Source organism: Struthio camelus, chromosome 1, assembly GCF_040807025.1.
Source record: "Struthio camelus isolate bStrCam1 chromosome 1, bStrCam1.hap1, whole genome shotgun sequence".
NCBI lineage: Eukaryota > Metazoa > Chordata > Aves > Struthioniformes > Struthionidae > Struthio > Struthio camelus.
Window position 1 is genome coordinate 29,086,370 of NC_090942.1, and position 14,167 is coordinate 29,100,536.

General features: G+C 39.5%; 1 protein-coding gene across 5 annotated transcripts in view; it reads right to left on the bottom strand.

Moving 5' to 3' along the window:
* The window catches only part of MET (MET proto-oncogene, receptor tyrosine kinase), a 91,398-nt gene that overhangs the window by 57,587 nt on the left and 19,644 nt on the right, over positions 1-14,167 (bottom strand). For 4 of the 5 annotated variants that reach the window (XM_068932682.1, XM_068932673.1, XM_068932692.1 and 1 more), the window contains exon 2: positions 12,387-13,601. In XM_068932682.1, the coding sequence (XP_068788783.1) occupies positions 12,387-13,601 (1,215 nt within the window). Of the gene's footprint in view, positions 1-1,158; positions 1,164-12,386; positions 13,602-14,167 lie in introns of those variants that run through there. The other variant, XM_068932709.1, reaches the window with a different exon arrangement.

A 14,167-nucleotide genomic window follows, 5' to 3' on the forward strand; every position in this document is an offset into this window, starting at 1 on the left:
ATAAGCATGTAGGGAGGGTATAAAGTACCTTATGATAGTTTCCTCTGTCAAAATCAGTACAGAGCTTGATTTTTCCTACTTTTTTAATGATTTGTTTTTGTTACAAATATGTTTTTCAAAATCTTTTTTAAAGCTTGAATTAAGCCTTTTAAACTCAATCATAGTCTTTCCACTAAATTCAATGGATCTGGATCATGCTCTTAAAGAATAAGCAGGACTAAAATTTTCTTTTCTTATTTGCTGGGTTCAAATGGTTTTCCTTCTACTACTTTTAATCAAAGTAGTACGAGAGAGAAAGCAATGAACGAAGTAAATAAATAAAGAATTTCTTGCTGGCTTAACTCTGGTGAAAAATGCTATTAACAAAATGTTCAACCTAATATCTCAATCCTTTGCTCTTGAACTGTAATACTTTGGAACTATGCACAGCAACAGCACTGTCAAGTGCTCCTACGCTCCTTAGAAGTCAGCAGTGGTGCTAGCTTTTCTCTGGTGCCTGTCAATGTGTTTCAGCTCTATCATTTCGATAACACACTGTATAAGATCAAATAAGAACAACTGAAATCTCTGTATGCTTCCTAATAATACAAAAAGAGAGCTGCCAGATTAGATCTGATACAACAGTGACTGGTTTGGTTACCCATATGCTAAAATGCTTGCTGTATTAGTTTTGCTATTAAGTGTGAATGTATGGCATGTTTTGCTCGGCAGGAACTGAAATAGTACTGTACGCTGGGCCCACTGAATAACAATTGAATATACTTTAAATATTCTTAGCCCAGTATTTGACTAACACAAAAACAGGGAACAAATTTAGCTTTCCTTCACTTTGGCCACCAAACAAGCTCAAAGCATTATTCTTTCGCACTCATATCCTATCCAGTCTAAAAGTATTTGTGAAACATCTGTGCAAAGATTACTCACACAATGAGTATGAATAGTTCAAGTGCAGAAAGATATACAGTTTTCATGCTTTTTGAAATGAGGCAGATCTCTCATTTTACCCTCACTCAACCTGAGACCTCTACTCTTCACTGTAAGTCCTTTTTCTTCCATAAGCAAACAACTTTGGACTCAGATGTGCTAAACTTAAAAAAGCACTTCCTCCTACATGGTCATGTTAACATGATCTGAACATCCTGATAGTCCTCATGAAACCCTGTTCAAGCTCTTTTCAGCAAGTGGCTAGATTTTCCTCCTTGCCCTGACACCTAGCTTCCCCAAAGTCAGAACAGCCTTCCTCAGAAAGGTTGTAATTTTGGGCATCTGCCCAAGGACCTGCAAACTGTTCCACATATGGCTTTCTTATAAAACTTGGTGCTTCAAGGATTAACTATAATGTAAGGTTAGTTATCTCAGAAATATGAATGCTTTGATCTCAAAGTAGGAATACAGAGATTAAAAGGCTACTCAGAAAACTAAAGGAAGATTGATAACACAGAAAGCAGTTGGGAGAAGCTGCTTTACATTAACTCTTTGAAGATTGCGTCTCTCCCTCTCCATCTCGCCCCCCTCCCCTTCTCTCAGTATACACATAAGTATCCATTTGGCTGTCAATGTGGAAAAATAACTGATGTCAGATGATGCACTCTGGATATTACGCCAAGTTCCAGTGACAAATCACACAAATATTGAAATGGACGATTAGAGTGTGGGTAAGTGCTAGGGTTGGGCTCTGCTGCTTCTCCGGTGTGATTCGAGGTGCCAGTTGTACGGGTGATTCACAGAGGAGGCTTTGTGAAGTCGGTGTAGGTGTGCCACTGGAATGCAGTGAGGTGTGGGCAAGCACTGCCCGTGCCCAGAAGGGGCAGGAGATAACACATGCTATCTTATTTGTTCATAGGGGAAGTTGTGGTGTTTTGGCATGTACCCTGGATTCAGTCCATGGAAGACAAACACATCAAAAAAGTCTCTAGGTATCTTTGAGCTGGGCTATCAGGAGTTGTCATTGCTTGGCAGTTAACTGATGATTTATACACCACATTTAGCTGGCATTAACATAGTATTTCTGACAGAGTTGCACGTTTGAAACCAAAAACACAAAGCAGAGTGGAAATCTTAAAGCCAAGCAAAAAAAAAAAAATCTCTAAAAAACACCCAGTTAGGTAAGTGTCAGAACTGAAAATAGCCTGTATGAATAACTAGGCACAAGGAAAAAAAAATCAAAAAGTTTAACTAAGGATTTTTTGTGAGCTTTTCTGATCTTTGAGGTGACTGCAATTTGAAGAAATAGTTCAGTAAGCATTCCTTCAGGTCTCTTTTTCCAGGGCTGGCCAAAACCTGCTCTTCCTAGTTAACTGCCATGATCAATTAGAAAGGGATATTATGTTTTACGCCTTAAATAAACTACCAATTAATGACTTTGTGTCACTGCAGTACATCTCATGCTGTCCTGCAAGCAATTTAGAGGACAGCATTAGAATTTAAAATTAATTTGACAGATCGGAGAAATGGATTGAAAGTAACTAGACAGAATTTACTAATATCAAGAATAGAATATTACTGTTTGGAAGAACTCAAGCGAAAATGAGAATAGGTAGGAGTCTCATTTCTTACTGTTTAGCTTATCCGACTTGTTGGTTTTCAGGAATGACATTTCTAAATAGCAGCTCTCAGTTTCTCTTGTGGCTCCTGGGTCTAGTTCAGATATGTGGCTCCCTCAAGACAAGTGGGTACCCAAAAGGAGATCACAGAACGCTTCTCCTTTGAGCATTTCTATGCAATAAAATGGAGCATGGGAATGAGCTAATCCAAACGGACTGGCTCCTGATATCTGCAAACAACAAACATTCATTTTCAAAAAATAACAGTGGTATAGAGTGAATGAAGAGATGATTCTGCATATCAGACTGATTCCCAAGCCAGTTTAAAATGGAGAAGACATTTAGGGAATCTCCAGAACAGTTTCTTATCTCTTCTGCTGGAAAGGTATTGACTTGAATTAGTATTAATAATAAACTACAGTTTTCAGGAGTATGTCCTATTGGGTGAAAATGAAGAATTTACATGTACAAGAAGCCTCTGAATGGGAAGAGTAACTATGTGGAAAAGAGAGGAACCTTGACAGATTTTTCTCTCTAAATTTTCTTATGGATTTTTAGTAAACAAACTTTTACTGTCCTATCGTACATATGACTTTCTGGGTAGGTTGCATTATTTCTGCTCAGGTCAGAAATGCAGTATCTCCAAGGCCCCAATAACCCAGTAATCAGGACATCATCTGAACAGGATGAGTGGCTTTATCAGTGCCATACTGGGGGCCTGTAGAAGGGCTGGTGTTAGAACTTGTATCTTCTGTTTTACACTTCCATGTAAAAAATGTGAGGGAATCACCCCTGGCTTGGCACAGCAATGGCGTGAGCTCCCAGAACTTGCTGCTGCATTTCCAAGAGAAGCAGCTACGCGTAAACAAACACGGACGGCCTCTCATCAGTACTGTGGTTTTACTTTGTTGTATTTTTTTTTACTTCAATAGCAGGCCAGATTCATGTGAAAAGTGGCACCAAGATTATATAATATTCATATGCTGCTCTTTCACTTCCTTTACCAAATACTATCAATGAAGAGACGGAGTCCTTCCTATTGAACTATTTTACACACTTGTACTGATGGGACAATTACGTCCTTGGAAAGAGCTATCCCAAATGGACTAGTAAGCTATTATTTGCAATAGGAACTCCATGGAAGCCAGACTAGAACAGTCGGCTGGGGTTACACAGTGAATACCCCACCTACTGCTCTTAAACACAGAAAGACAGCTTATTTCCTTGTCAGTGTGGTTGTAATAGGTACTAGATAAGCTGTAATCTCTCTCCTTCAGGTACTACTTTGGCAAATAACTACGTAATATCCACGCTCTTGCTCTTGCCGACGCTCTTGCAGTGTCCTCACAACGAATGAAATCTGTCCTATAAAAATTCATTGGCTACTTTTTAAGGAAGTGGAACAGATTCAGTCAGAAGTCACATCACTAGAGAAAATATTATTTAAAATGCTATGTACTTTTAAAAGCTGATTTCTGCAGAGTAGCACCAGACATCTTTACCAAGCAACTCTCATAATCCTAAAGCAGAGGAAAAGAAATAATAAACAGAATGGGCCAGGTTTATCTAGCACAAACTTCTGTGCTAAATGATTCCCACAGAAGCAGATCCACTGTGCTTCTGGTTTTCTTCTTGAGCAGTGAAAGACACACTGAGGGTTTGGGGCTATGAGCTCAATCCAGCGTTCACTGAGAGAAACGAACACTTCCAAAGGCAGTGGACTGGATTCTCCTGCTTCTCAGATTTTCTGAGGCACTGAACCCTTACTATAAATGGTAAAAGAGTTGTTTCTCTCTCTTTCTAAGCAGAGAATTGTTTCCCTCCTTTTTCCTCTTCTTTCCATTATTCCTCATGCATTTGAAAACAATTCAAAGTTTTATAAAACATAGAAGAAATACACTCCCCTCTCGAGAACAAATTTTTCAAATCTCAGCTGCAAAGTAAAAGACTTGAAGAAAAAGCAAGCAACTAGAAAGAGTCCTTTGAGATGGAAACAGTCAGACAATCCTAACTACGCAGTAGCCACTACCAGATGTTGCTACTGCCTGGGCATAGTCTGACCAACCCTTCAAAATAGTACGTGTTGCAAAATAAGGAAAAATTTAGCAGAAATTATTGAGGGAAATTTTACCTTTATGCTACACTTTCAATTTTAACGACTTAGCCCAGAACTCACTGAAAGACAATGGAAAGAGTACACAAACAATTCTGACCCCAGAGAAAGAAATTTTCTAAAGAACTCCACTGATGTAAAATTTCACACAGTGTCTCCCACTAACTCCTAATACTTGTTGCTTTCATCTACTTCACTACTAAAATGAGGTGGGGAAGGAGGTTATTGGAGTGATGCTTCACTTAAGGTAATAAGGTAAAAAGACATCCATGTTAAATGTAATTAGGTAATACAAATTAAAATGATTACATGTTCTATTGTCAAGATGATTCAAAGAGTTATTTGCTTTTGTCATTGAACAGTGGTGCATTAGTTCTCATAATCTGGTTAGTGCATTAGCACTAAGTAAATCCTATTGATTCAGCAGAAAAAATGGACCTAAGTAATCTTCGTATTTTGCCCATTTCCCTTATATTAATTTAACATTTAACTCAGTATACAGATTATCAAAGCAGAGGTGTTGATTAATTATTCAGTTTGATGAAATAAAATAAGGCATGGGAGATGTTGATAAAGCAGTTTTGCTGTACGTTTGTACTGTTCATCAAGTGCTTTTTTCACAGAAGTCCTTATTTACATGGAAGCTGTGGTGGAATAGAGAAACTGTGAATTTAAAGTAGAACAGTCATCCTAAGATAGTGCCAAGTCTTATTCCAGGATAACATTGCACAACAGCTGCATGTCTAGCCAAAACAGTGGTGCAAGACACATGTAGGACAGAAAGGAGGCCAGAAGGTAGGAGAAAATCAGGTAATTTGCCCTAACTTACACCATTGTTACATAAAAGCAGATTAACATCTGGCTGAAGAAAAGAAAGCTTATTTTCCCCGAGATTATTCTTCCTCTAACATTTTTACCCACTGCATATCTTGTTCTACTTATATTTCTTTGTTACCTACACTTACTTTCTGAATCATTTATTCAACGGTATTTTTTTATTTAATATGGGATTTGACTCTGGTTTTACTTCTGTCCATGGAAATCAGGAGTAACTTAACTCTGATGTAAAAGCAGCATGAGGTCAGAAACCCACATGCCACCTAGAAAGTGCAAGTAGTACAACTGTCTCTCGGATACTCATTACCTACTGTTGCTTTCGTGAGCAATAAGGAAGGTGATACAGGGTCCTGAGTCAGATCAAACTGTAAGCGAAGAAACAGCTGAGGTTAGTTTAGTGCTGACTGAGCCGAAAGGCAGACGTGTGTCTCGTCAGGATTTACATTCTAAATGTAGACAGGACAAAAAAGCGTCATCGACAGACAAAAATGGAAAGCTTGTTAGACTCCTAAGAGCACAGTATCTGAGATGGAGACCCTCTGGAGGGTCTGTATCATTTGATACCAGAACCTGAAGAAAGTTACTTCCCAACTTAGATGTCTCAACTCTCTACCCAAGCTAGCTGGGATGAATCCAGGACTTAGAAGATCTGCAGGCAGTGCACTACAGAATTAGCTGGAATATGTAATTATATATAAAAAAATCTGAACAGTTCTCTCAGGAGGGACTGATACAGTCCCATTGCACCAGCAGAGTACACAGAAACCTAAACTGGGGTGAAAGAAGACTTAGACTTCAGTTTGAACCCAGGAAAAGTGTCTTAGAGATGAACCTTATACATTTCTGAATGAATGTCCTCCTTGCTGCATATCTACTAGCCCACATTTTGCAGCTCTCTTGTTGCGAGACAGTAAATTTTTTCATATTTTGCAAAGTTACACAGGATAATAAAATTCTTCTCTACCCAGTTCTAGTACTTAGAGTTACTTAAGGGTCTTCAGAAACTGTGAGAAATAAAAAACACATGACCAGAGAATCTGGCTATTAATATAAAAAAAAATATATATTTTCTGCTTGAAATGATTTTTGTGTTAATTCCAGAGAATGCAGCACAGTCACTCTCTCACACTAATAACCAATAGGTAACCCTGCCTTAAGTGGAAGAATCTGATTTGAAACTCTGGAAATGGAACATTATTAGTAGCTCTGGCTGATAAAGCAGTGCCCTTTCCAGAAAATGATAGTTTAACGGATACCACTTTTTCACAGAGAAATACAGCTTTCATCGAGAAAATGATAAAACATCAACCAGCAGAACTGGGAAACAAACAGAGACAGTCCCCTAGCAGGAATTCAGGAGAAGGAAAATTCCCTGTAGTTCTTGCAGCACTCAAGGAGTGGCAGGTCAACCCCTAAGCCCTATAGCTCTTGAGGCTCAGAAGAGTCTCTGAAGAGATCTCCCACTCAGGGCAATGTGGTAATGGCTAAATAACCATCCCGACCTACCTTTCTCCTTGCCTTGCCTTGGAAACTTCCTTGTGACGGTGCCCATGTGGCCGGTTCCCAGGGACAGAACACAGACCTTGCCTCTACAGGTACGTCTGCGCTGAATCTGGCCCAACCTGAGATACCCACAGCCATAGCCATAGCCATACCCATAGCTGTAGCCACAGCCATAGCCATACCTATACCCACACTTCCCTCCTATGAAGCCTGCCAGGAGTTCAGACTGCATTTAAAGCCCATCTGCTCCCAAGAGCCTTTAGGCTGTGATATTTGCTCCACACCAGTCAGAGGCCAGCATGGCAAGGCCAGGTGGGTAGAGGACCCATACATAATGCTGGAGAATCCCTGGGTTGTAAGTGCATCTGGCCGTGCACTCTGTATTGCACAGGGTGCAACAGAGACTCTTGGGTTATCACGTGGGGTTTCAGCAGAGAAGCAGTAAGAATAGGCAGTGAGTGTTGAACAGGAATGTCGATGCAGCCTATTACCTTACTACTACGGTTTAAACCTATTTTAGAGCCCGCTACAATCAGTCAGTGCATATTTCCCATTGCCTAGTCCCTGTTTGTGCATTATTCTGAGATGTCAAAACCCATGGAGAAGCTTTCATGAAATCTGCATGGATAGGAACAGGCTTTGTGCCCAGGCAGAGTTCTTTATGCCATTTGAGATAGTATTTCCAGAGGAAATGACCGAACCAGTCAGATGGTTTCTGGTGCCTGACTGTTAGGGAAAATATTCAGGCACATTCTACTCTCAGTATAAAAAACATTTCCTCCATGCTGCAAGATTATCTAAACGAGCTACATCAAGCTTTCATAATCAGAGGAGATGTGGTGTTATTTCTGATCTTGCCAAAACTTTTTAAGCAAGTAGTGTGAGAAATTATAGTTACAGGGCCTCAAAAGAATTATTTGTCTTTGTTTATTTTATTAAATATCCCTAGACATACACTTAGGATGACAGATCAATAAGGGCCTTTGTGGTTTCCTAATAGAAGGCAGCAATTATTTTCTTCCATTACAATATAAGCATAACCCAATTTTACTCATCTATCATCTATGTAATGGTAATAAAGAAGCATCACCATGTGTTTATTTTACTGTTACTTTATCTTCTGCTTTAGCGTTCTTCTGTTTTCATTCCACATTCTTCCGATTTGATTTTTATCTCTTTGTGCCTTTTATTTGACAGGAATGGCGTCCAGTTTGTCTTGCCTTAAGACACTTGTTGGGAATGTAGTAGCAAAAGCCTGTCTGTGGTTTCTCTGTTTCCCTGTAACGGGAATGGTTTACTTTAGACTTTCATGCGAACTTACTTATAGAAGCAACCAAACCACAGAAACTTTACAGAGCTGGCTTCTGCTTTCAGTTCTAGAGGTGCCTTTCAATGGAAGTCAATGGCGATCGAACCTGGGTATCAAAGGAGAAGTTGTCTCACAGTTGTTTACCACATAGGTTTAGGAAGAGGCCAAACAAAGCCCGTAAGATCACAATCTAACTAAAGATAGTTGCACTGTATAGTTAAAGATTGTCAAGGCTAAACTCAACCCATCTTGCTCACTTGGAGAATCCCATTTAAACCATGATGGGGTGGACACCACTGAACTACATCTGCAAATGAAGTTTGCAGCATTTGCCTCTTAATCTGAGTATTCCTCTATCCTAACATGACAGTTGGAAGTGACTAAGTGTGACCAAATAAAATTTGCTAAAAGCCTACATCCAGTTTCCACTTTATTGCGGCTGAAGAGATTCCTGAACAGTGATTCAAAAACCTTCACAGCAGCTACCTCTTTGTCCTGACTCCATTACTATTACTTCACAGTTTTTCTTTTAATTTAAAGCCAGGTCTGTTTTCTCCTTGCTGTCATTGAAGTGACAGCCAGCATTTCACTGAAGAAAATTCTCAGGAAGTGCTAACTGGGCACAGCTTCACTGAAGTACATCTGAGATCAATCAGATGCACCACTTGATTGACTTTTCCTAACTCTGACTTTAATAAGTCCAGGCTTTGGCTTCTTAAGTGTTTCACTTAATGCAACTGGAAATGTTTTATTTTGACTTTGTAGGGCTTTCCATGAGCACTGGAAAGAGTGAAGCACAGTATCGTCTGGATTTATATGTTGTGGTTGGTTGACTTAGCTGTCCAACTTAAGTTCTGACGAAGACTTTTCCCATGGGTAACCACGGACCCTGCTTTGGTCTGTGTGGATTCTCTAAATTTTATAAAGGGAGTCCTTATACTTTATCAGTTTCTACAGCCTGAGCACATATTGGATCTGTCTCTGGATTCACACCTGGATTCACATCTACAAGATATCTCATTGTTGGGGTTGTTAGGAAGACTAACAGAAAGACAGGCAATCAACACCATGACCACATAAACCTCATTCCTCTAGAAAACAAATTTGAAAACTAAAAAATGTTATCAATCGCATCAAGATCGGTCAGAGTATTTTTATTTAAATGCTCAAAATCTGAGATGGAGTGGTTGAGGAAATGTTTTGGGTGATTTATTCTGATTTATTTCAGTCTGATTCTAACTTAGACTAAACAGATCACTGAGGGACAGTCACTCAAAAAAGATGGACTACCCCAAAGTTGAACAAAACTATGCAACAATTTGGTCCTGCGACTCTTTATTAACGTGGAATGGCCTTCATCAGTCATACTCTAACTGTAAATTCTCAGATATCATAGCACTCCCTTGAAAATATTGCTCAAGGCTCATTTCAAATTTTGAAGTTACTGACCTGCCGTATTCACTGTGGGACTCTCTTCACTGTTCTGTGGCTTAATCCCACAGTGGTCAGCACCTTTCACTTGCTTCAGTGGTCTGTGATCATCTTGGCTACCTTACAAAAAGCAACTTTTGAATTTTGCCAAAATAAACGGTGACAAACTCTAATAGTTCATAGAAAGTTTTCTTCTAAGTTGAAGGTGAGTTATACAGGGGAAAAAATGGGCTACGACCTTATGTACATTTTAATACGTACAAAAAAGGGTATAAGAAGACTTCAGGGAGTTGGGAGTTTATTTTTTTGATCTCCAGCAAAATGAAGGAAGATTGAATTTGATGTTCCTGGCACAAGCATAAGCAGAAGTAATGTGCTTCCCTTCTTCTGCCTACTCCTTCACGCTCTCCATACTTCAACCTTGCAGGTCTGTTTTACACATCTGAAAAAAACAGGTGTATAAAGGATGCCTGGCAAATCCTTGCCAATTTTTTTGACCAGTTGAGAGTTGAAAAAGCTTTCAAGACACTTTTCATAGGAGTCTTCACGATTGATCCGGAACAAAGCAAAGAAAATGGAATGGCAAAGCTTGACAAGTCTTGAAATTTTGGTGTTAAGCAAACAGTCAGGACAAAATTTCTGACTGCCTTTGTGCCATTTAAAGGAGGCAGAAAAAAGAATCACAGAAACTTGTTTTCCCTTTATCAACTTAATGTAGCAGAAATCAGAGTTCTGATGACATTTCTTGAAAACGGGCAGCTATAATAAACCGTCTGCAGCATAAGACATTCAGTTCTGATATGCAAAGCAGCAGCACACTCTGGAAAGCTTTTGCAAGAGGAAAGTACTTCTCAGCATGTGAAAAGTGGCAAATTATTCTGTCAATATTTTAATGGTATACTTTGCTCTGAAAAGATCTACTTATGAAATAGGTGTATAGGCAAGAACAGAATGAGATAAGTCAAAGGCTACAAGCTTTAAACATACTCACTCACAAATAAATTACCACAAGAACAAGGAAAAAAACGCTTTCAGAAAAGAACAATGTTCACTGTGGAAAAAAAAAAAAAGAAAAAAAAGTCTTTAAGGCCTGAAATGAAAACAATAACACCATGAAGAAAGATAAGAAGTTACTTTATGAATGTTTGCTAACTTCCTTTTAGTTCTTGAAAGTTGTCCTTCCTCCCCCTAAAAAAAAAAGGATAAAATTCTAAATCTGCTGTGGTCGCTGTATCAGTATCCACTGGCAATGCCTAAATCTCGATTGAACCCTGTGAGCCTGCAATCAGCAGCTGACCCCGAAGCTGAGGCTGTTGTGATGATGCTCACATTGCATTGTACTCCACTTCTGAGCACATCTGTGTTACTGGGGAAAGACCCAAAGCACCTCTAGAACGGATGCTTCTCCCCATATCCTCCTGGCACTTAATAGCAACTCTTCTCTTTCATTCAAGAGGCTCCCAGCCCCAAGAGAGGCCCGTGCCACTGCTCGGTCCTGACGCCGGCCCCCATGCTGGGCATCAGGGCTGAGAAGCACTCTGGTGGCACTACGGCACTGAAGGCCCATGGTACCCGTCCTAGACCCAGCCCTTCTCTACGATAGGCACAGCGGATTCCCTTCCGGCCCAAAAGTCGGTGGAGCTGCTGCTCTGCCCAGACCCAGCCCTCATCCCACCTCTGGGCGTTGAGCTGCAGTCTCATCTTAACCCCAACTCTGGTCCCTGTCCTGCGGTACACCACAGTGTGCCCCCCGCCCCGAGCTCCAGTTTTCTCTTATTTGAAAAAAAGAAAAGGCTCCACAGAGAGCACGCTTACGGCCTTGAGGCATAAGCAGGTGCAGTTCAAAGTTACAATATCTTAGGTTTTAAAACAAATTAAGAAAGTACTTCTTTCCCAGATTCTTTATTTCCTTTACAAGTGCTGACATTAGCACAGGCGCTGATCAGAAGGGAAGAATAATTTCTGTGCTTCCTTCACTTAACGATATTCCAGATGGTTGGAAACAGCTATTACCTGAGTGCACGGTGTACAGAGAGGCAACTCTTCTCATCTGAAAACTACCATTACCCTAATTCACAGTACACTTTTAATAGATGCTTCTTTCATTAAGAAAACTGGTTTCATTGGGGCCGTTTATGTTAAGCATGAGTAATTGTATTACAATCTGGCTCTTCATGGCACGCTCCAAAACAGCTCTTTCATTTTTTCTAAAGAGAGCAGTGATTCAGCATTAACATAGTTTAAAATATGAGTGATATTTTCAGGGGTTCCTCAGAGCACAAAGAAACGAACGTTAATGAATAGTTTTTAATAATATTAAAAGATATAGCTCTCTAAATGTTCCATTTATCTTCATCACAAACTCTCAATAAAAAAGAAAAACAATTACTTATTTAAAAAATACATTTTTTTCCAGTTCTGTTAGTACTTTCTTATTACCATAAGGACCTCAGTGATTTTCACAGTCAATTTACAGGAACTAATTCTTACAAAGATGAATCATCAGCAATGCTAAAAAATCTGAAGTGACTGGGGACTTACATTTTATAACTGTAGCTGAGGGGATAGCTATCTGACAATGGAGTAGGCAAAGAAAGAATGAAAGGGCTGAGTCCAGCCCCAAAATACAACAAAAATAATTGTCACTTACCCTGTTCAAGCAGTATTTGCTATCTTTTCCATAAAAGTGCTGAAGACACTTCATATTTTGCTTGTCGACAATCTTGTTGAAGAATTCATTGATTGTTCGCACAGAGACAGCACAGACAGCAGATCTGTTTGTTGGTTCTGAAGAGTCTGGTTTACTTTGTGCAAAAATGCCATAGAGAATATCATCGTTCAACCCAAGGCCCATTTCGTGGGCTAGGGCTGCACCTGGTTTGCTTACGTACGCAGCTTGCAAAATATTGAATACCTCCTTTCGAATGGACCTTTTCCTCCGCTTCTCAGTAAAAATACACTCAAGAGGCATTTCCATGTAAGAACGCATCTCTGAATCTAAAGTGCAGAACCGAATAATTCTGGTGTGAAAAGTCTGAGAGTCAAGAGATTCTCTCTGGACAGTCAGAAAATAGACAAAGTGATCATTTTCAAAGGCATGGACATACCTAATGGGATAAGAATCACGGAACTGAGGGAGGATATCTATGTAGGACTGATCCGTGAGAAATTCAAAACCATCCTGAGTTTCTTTTAACCTTCTAACTGATATTGAATGCAGTACATGTGGCGGTTGAAATGCAGAAGTCACAGTATTTCCAACAAAGAAGTTGACAAACCTGTCCTTTTCTGTCACCAAAACTTTGGTTCCTATAGTGCTTACAACACAGTCAGGACAATTATCTGCTTCTCCATCCATCTGTGTTGAATACATACAGTGCACCTCGCTTTCTATATCAGCAGGATTGTCAGGATGAATGATGTGACGGTGACAAATGCCTCCAGACACACTACCACAGCTGATGAGCTGATCATCATAATAGGTTTCTAAGAGCAGTGCCATGTTGACATTATCCTTCCATACACTGTTAGATAAATTGGCTTTATCTTTGCAATCTTCACAAGGTGCGCAGTCAGGGTTCTCCAAAACAGGCCCAGTCTTGTACACAGAAATGTTCTGAAGAGCTTCATTTAATACGTAAATTTTGTTGACTGCTCCAACATAAACATGATGCTTGTACAAAACTACATTCTGAATTGGTGTTTCTGTGACAAAGCTAGGAAGATCGTATTTTACACTCAGATTCATCTCTGATTTTTTAGCTGCTTCTTTGCATTGTCCATGGCTCCTCTGCAACAATGCAAACAGGAATATGATAATCCCGGAAGGACATGCGGTAACAGGCTTCATTGTCATAGATTTAATCTGTCAAAACATATTTAAATAAAAGAATGATTATATTTCATATACTAAAGCATCAGTTTATCAATCAACAGAAATCTGTTTCTAGGCTGCATGTATTAGCTGAACTTTTTCTGTTTAAGAAGTGGTGTAGTCTTGCTTAGTGTCCTTAATAGTCTTGTGCTAAAAAATGCCATGATTACTTTTCTTTACGGGTTCTCATTTCACTGCCTGGAGAACTACTCACAGAAGGATTTTATTATGATGAATTTTGCAAGACCCCTTGGTGTGGTGTATTGTACAATAGTAGTAGAGAGACTGTTTCAGACTACTTCCACATTGGCACTCAGGCTGATCTGGTTTAGAACAAGATGGTGCATAGGTAGCTGAAAGCAAATCTGCTCAGCACACTCTCACAACACACACAAAGTGGCTATAGCACTTTAGAGCCCGGACATAAGATATCTGGCAAGCACACTAAGGAGCTGGAATGGTTCTTAGCACAGATGCTCAAAAATGAGAAATAGAAAAGACATAAAAAATGTGAAGATTTCAGCTGGAAATTGGCTTCTCTTTTATTCTGTTGACAT